The 6,366-nt window shown below is 38.0% G+C and overlaps 1 protein-coding gene across 3 annotated transcripts in view; it reads left to right on the top strand.

Annotated features, from left to right (window-relative positions):
* slc2a15a (solute carrier family 2 member 15a) overlaps nt 1-3,667 on the top strand; it is a 21,373-nt gene extending 17,706 nt beyond the window's left edge. For all 3 annotated transcript variants that reach the window (XM_015054673.1, XM_015054674.1, XM_015054675.1), the window contains exons 10-12: nt 219-294; nt 1,587-1,714; nt 2,635-3,667. In XM_015054673.1, the coding sequence (XP_014910159.1) occupies nt 219-294; nt 1,587-1,714; nt 2,635-2,889 (459 nt within the window). In that variant the 3' untranslated portion in view covers nt 2,890-3,667. The remainder of the gene's footprint in view (nt 1-218; nt 295-1,586; nt 1,715-2,634) is intronic.
* Nucleotides 3,668-6,366: the final 2,699 nt, after the last annotated feature.

Raw genomic sequence — 6,366 nt, 5'->3', positions numbered from 1 at the left:
TAAACTATTTAACCAAATTTGAAAAAAATAAAGGAACTTGTGTTTTGGAAAAACAAAAAAACCAAAAAAAAAAAAAAAAAAAAAAAACACAGAAGCACCAATCTACTTTCTGTGTTAGATAACAAGTAAAGTGTTGATGACAGAATAAACCTGGACTGCAGTAGTTCGCTCTGGTCACAGATAAACTCATGAAATCATGCTGTTTGTTCTCCTCACAGGTAAAGTTACTGTTTATGCGCTACGTCAGTGTCTGCTGTGTGGTTGGCATCATTGCTGGCTTCTGCATCGGACCAGGCAAGTTTGACACACTTTCATTCAGACATAATAATAAGAACAAATTGAGTTAAGAGTGAGAATCAGAGTCCTGACTAATGGAAACTTTGACATGTGAGGTGGGAAACCAACAACAGAGTGAGAGGACAACGCAATGTGAAAATAAACTCATAATATTTTGAGAATAAAGTCATGCGAGAGTGAAGTTGAAATGATCCGAGAATAAAGTCGTAATATTTCGAGAATAGTCGTAACATTGAAAGAATAAAGTCGTAAAATCATGACTTTACTCTCATAGTGCTGCTTTATTCTCATAATGCTATGACTTGATTCCTTTAATTCTGATTATTCTTCTTTTATTATTTTTGTTTTGTTAGTGTGGAACCTACTACTCCTTTGTCATTTTGTTGTGGGGTTGAAAAAGAAAGTATTTCTAAGCGCTTTAGCGCCTCCCAGTGGGCAAAAAGTGTGAGTGACAATATTAGTTGAAGTGTCAAACTACAATAAAGAAATTGGGAAGTTTAATTATGTCTGAAATGATTCTCAATGAAAGGATAATTCAGATTTTCTTTTCTGTAATTTTGTATTTAACAAGCCAATCCACTTTTTCTCCACTTGTAGTGATTACCAAGAAAATAAACAAAACTTGGCCAGTGTTAACAGATCACTGTTGACACTGGCTTTAAGAGAAGAAAGCACTTCATCCACATGTTGTGGAGCTCCAAAAAAATATTCACAATAGATTTATGAAAAGTCAAAAAGCAAGCAGAATGTTTAACACGTGTTATTCCAATCGCAATAAGACCGCTAGCGCTCAAGACTTACAGGATTTTTCTCATTGAATCAAAACACTTTTAGATTTCAAGGTTTCCCCCGGCTAAGCCCAGTGGTTGACAGTCATTCATCCAGCGACCCGTCGTGTTTTTGAGCTAAAAAATGTTTAAAGTTGACAGGAAATTTGAAAATATCACTTGATAATTATGTGTTATTGGAAGACTGGAAGATGGATACTTGAACACTAACTACAAATTTTTAAAAAAGAAATGCAAACAATTAAAAAACAAACAAACAAATAATCAATGCTTAGCCTAGTGGGGGCACAAATAAAGCCTGTTGACCCACCAGGCTTATAATTAATTGAGGGAAACCCTGGATTTCATTTATATTGTTGATAAAATAATCACAACCTTTCACTGCATTTCTGTTCTGACCAGAATATTATTTTCCAATAAATTCACACGTTTGTTGTTCTTATACTGACTCACAGGAAGTAAATCGATTTTTGGATCCACTTTTTTTTGTCTGCGTTGCAGCTGGGGTTCCCTTCCTGATCACAGCAGAACTGTTCAAACAGTCCCATCGTCCTGCTGCCTACATCATAGGAGGCTCCTTGAACTGGCTCTCTAATTTCACCGTGGGCTTTGTCTTCCCCTTCCTACAGGTGATCACTGTTCATCCTCATCATGTGTTCCTGATGAACACGTATTCCAGCGTATTCTGGAGCGCATTGATGCTATTGATGCATATTGATGCTGGTCTAATTACTGCTTAGAGTAATTGAGGCTCTGATTCACGTGAGCACATTGATACTTCAGTGGTACAGTCACTTCTTGCCTTCTGCTTTAAGATGCTATCTAAATAAAATAAAAATCTACTGCAGAATCTGTAGCATATTACAAAAGTATCCATTCTTTTTTTTTTTGTTTTACTTTTTCCCCCTACCTTGTGACATGTGAACTTCAGTGTGATTTGGAGGAACATAAACGACATAAGTGGAATAACCAGAAAATTTCAGAAGTGCTAAATAGTCTAATTAAGTTGGTTGGGGGAAACAAAACATTGTTTAAGGTAATTGTGCAAGGTGTAGGTGTAATGAATGAACCTTTATGTCAAAATGTTTTACTTTGAAGCTTATCTCTGGTTACATTTTTATGTAAATTCAATTAATGATCCAAAATCAATCAATCCATCCATTAATCTATTGCCACCACTATGTTTTATAATGGGAATCCAGTTTTCTGATCCCCATTATACTAGCAGTGTTGGGTTTCTACCACACACAGCTGGTTGCCAAATGTTTTATTTGATTATATCAGAGAATTGAATGCTGTATACTAAATGCATACTGCACAGATGTCATCTGATATTTTTACATTTTGTACTACAATGTGTTGATCTGTCACACGAACCCGTAAGATGAAATAGAATGACAAAAAGTAAAAAGAGATACTTTTTCAAGGCGCAGCACAACCTGATGTATGCATTATGAAAATCTGACTTGTTTTTTTTTTTTTTTTTTTTGGTCCAGGCACTCTAACATGAAAACTCATCTCTTTGTTCTCGTGTCTCTTCCACTGTCAGATGTCTGCCGGCTCCTATTGCTACCTGGTGTTCGCCACAGTTTGTTTTTCGGTCGCCATCTACGTTTACATTGTAATCCCAGAGACGAAAAACAAGACCTTCATGGAGATCAGCAGGATGTTCTCCAAGAAGGAGTCGATCCTGGAGACTCAGGGTCTGTTCCACGTCGACCAGCTGAAGCTGAAGAAGATGAACGGATACGGCGGTTTGGAGCACACATCGCTGGAGTTCGACAGCTCCTCCTCTGTACCGTAACTCAGGGTTAGGTTCTGTGAAGAATTGATTCTCCTCACCAAGCCACCCGTCATTAGCCCTCTGTGGTCTTTCCCTTCTTTTCGGCACTTTGATATTTACAACTTCTGTTAAACTCTGGGCTCAAAGCCCAGTTTGGTTTTTCCAGTTCTATTATTTGTGCTCAGTAACTTTCACATTGTTCCTGTATTTTGTCTTAGCTGCACCTCAGAGTGTTGCTTTCACATGTCAACACAACAACCACTGACTGGCAGATCCGGATGGAAGAGTGTAAGCTTATATAGCAGAGACATTTAACAGTTTGAGACCTTGTTTATCTTGTGAAACTCAAGCGTGTATTCGTTATAAAGTTAAATTAGTCATTAACAGTCAGTTGACCAAATTAAATAAGTGGAGCTCCCAGTTTTTAATTCATGTTGATTTTCCTGACATAAGAAAACTACAGAGCCCCCTAGAGGACATGGAGGATTTTTTTTTCTTTTGCGTTCTCAGGTTTTCACTGAGGCTCTTTAAAATGACATTTGTGACTATATGCAAAATAGACCAGCAAATATTGCAGTAAGAATATTGCAAGGTAACACAAAATTAAAAATTTCCCCCTAGGGGGCTCAGTAGAAAACAACAGTGTGGTTGTTTTGTCTTTTAGTCTGCTTTGGGTGTGATCTACTGGCTGTGTTGGTAAAAAGGTGCTGAAATGTATCTTTAAATTTAATTGTACATGTTCATAGTTCTTGAACTGTTGAAATGGAACAACCTGAATTAAATGGTATGTGGTATTGTAGTTCATTTGTGTCAGTAGTGTAACAGGAGTCTTCATCGGTGTTTCCAGATATCTTAGAAGAATGATCTCAGGTGAAACTTGGAGTATTACATTTGATCATTACACTGGCCAACAGCCAAAACATTGTCTGAGGTTTTTCAACCACTTTAGGGTCATTGTGATGTGCCGAATCCAAAAATCACATTGGTTTTGCTCAATCTGGTCAACTTTCTGAGCAATGGAGCAACATGAGCATCAAAATGCACGACTTGTTCTCACATCTGGATCGGTTTCCTGAGAATCAGCGAGAGACGAGCAGGAGGAGAGATTACATCAGGACAGAAAACAGACGGAGAATTTTATACAATGAAGACGTAATATTCAGTTCACACATACTTACCCTTATAAGTGTTTGTTATTGAATTTACAGAAATCCAAGTGAGTAACATTTAATTCATACACTGTTGGAAAACAATTTATTTATTTATTGGAGGAGGAGGAAGAGCAGGAACCACTAAAAAAAGTGCCAGCTACATGTGCAGTGTGCAGAATTTAATTGGTATTATGTCTTTCCGTAGAATTATATTAGCCTCTTAAAAATCAAATGATTGTGTGTTTTTATATCTTAAAATAATCTCACAGTGTGTTATTTTCCCTTTATGCCATACTAGGTTAGTAACATAGCTTTGTGTAAAGTATAGATATTTCAGCTTCCCACATTGCATTTTTCTTTATATATATTTTAGACATGTTCTATGAAAAAAAATCACAAATAGGCACATTTTCCATGAAGGAGTCTACTATAGTTTTGTCTTGCAATCCTACGTTTAAGTTCAGAAAGACTGAATGTTGAAGTTAAATCAATTGTTAAAAAAAACAAAAACAAACAACAAAAAATTCAACTTCAGACTACAAACATCCCCATACCAGTGTTTTCTTCCGTTACATTACATGTGGTAGATTTTCAAGCTCACCTCTTTGATGTCTCCAGACTCTACGCTTTGTAATGTTTCAGTTTTTCGTGCTGTTCGGTTGATTCTTTAGCTCTACATCTTCAAGAGGTTTAACAGGTTAGTGTTACGTTCACTTGTGTTTTCGTCTAATTTCTAACATCACAAGCAAACCTGCTTATTTCAGCTCATTCGGCCCTCAGAATACCTGCCTGTGTTCTCTCCTGTTCTTTGTGTCTCTGGGCCACCAGTGATGATGTTTAAATGCACCGACACGTATCTGAGAAAAGCGACACCCATTTGCTACCAGCTGTAAGCGTTTATGAGTCAGAGTGTTACAACTTGGCCGGCCTGATCTTCAACTTTTAGCACCGCGCTGCTGCCACACAGAGAGTTTTCTGCTCCTCATCAAACCTCACTCAGTAGTACAACCCACCTGCCTGGAAGCTGGAAGTGCCACCACTTAGGAACTGTACACACAGGAAGGGTTTTTTTGTTGTTGTTTTATTAGAAAACCAGAACATTTTGACAGGTTTTGCCCCGACATGTGAACACGTGTTGACACGTGTTCACATGGGATAATGGTGTCAGGAAATGGACAGACGGACGGATGGACGGATGGACGGATGGATGGATGGATGGATGGATGGATGGATGGAAACTAAAGGAATGAACTGAGATCAAACAGAAACAAAACTGACCTGATACTGTATATAGTAGCACTGTAGCGTGCACACATTGAGTGATAATTTGATAAAATTGTATGATAATATGATAATTTGATAACGATTACTGTCACTGCTTCTTTGCAGCAATGACAGTAAAGTGACTGGATATAGATAATCTCTCCCTAAATGCACTATGCATGGTTGGCATCAGCATCATCAACACTGGATCAGTGTCTGTAGCAAGTGTATATCACCGGTATATGTGATTAATCTGAATAAACTTTGATCATTTTAGCATTGTGGATGCATGGAAAGTTAATCTGCAACTTTCCAGATTAACTTTGACTGTACAGCTCGGTTTATGTACATTGCAGAAACCGCCACTAGAGGTCACTTTTCATGCACTGATGAGTGCCTGCTGTCCCCAACCACAAAACGTGAGTCTGTTTCATCTGACCACATGAGACAGTCTGCAGTATAAACTTTCTAGGGCTCGCATTATTTGTCTGAGGGTCAACAAAGCCGTACCTGTGACCTCTTCTGTTTACTTTTTTCAATAGAAAACAAAGCGCTGATGTGTTGTTAGATTGTCGTACAGTTTTCAAAAACCAGAAAACAATAAACGACCAATACGCAGGTCAATACACAAGATGTCCTTCAAGGGTCTGTGCCTTTCTTTAGTGCAGAGGGAGTTTACCATGAAGCCTATTTGAAGTCATTGTGCCCTTCAGCAGCTCATTGTATACTAGACCCTCATCTCAACAAGCAGCAACACTTCGCAACTACCTGTAATGGTGGCTGTCCTATCAAGACTCAAAAGGGAGAGCCAAGAGTTTGCCCCTATGAATAACAATGCAGCAGTTTCCCAGTTGCGACCCCTATGTTTGGTCCCTGAGGGACATAGTCTATTGACCTTTGGTAGACTCTTCACAGTTCAAATACACACACAAAAAAATCTTAGTTTCTCCAGATTCTAATAATGGTTGGCAGAGCTTTAGCATAAATCAGGATGTTAAGGTTATTCTTCATAGTCTTAATTAGAGGTAATGTTACTGGGAGGTAAACGTTTAAAACAGCAACCTGCTCTTTTTTGGTTAGAAGA

The sequence above is a fragment of the Poecilia latipinna genome, unplaced genomic scaffold (assembly GCF_001443285.1).
Source record: "Poecilia latipinna isolate Pla-1442-1.1 unplaced genomic scaffold, P_latipinna-1.0 Scaffold1270, whole genome shotgun sequence".
Classification (NCBI taxonomy): domain Eukaryota; kingdom Metazoa; phylum Chordata; class Actinopteri; order Cyprinodontiformes; family Poeciliidae; genus Poecilia; species Poecilia latipinna.
Note: the sequence above shows the minus strand (reverse complement) of the source record. Positions and strands in the feature narration are given on the sequence as shown.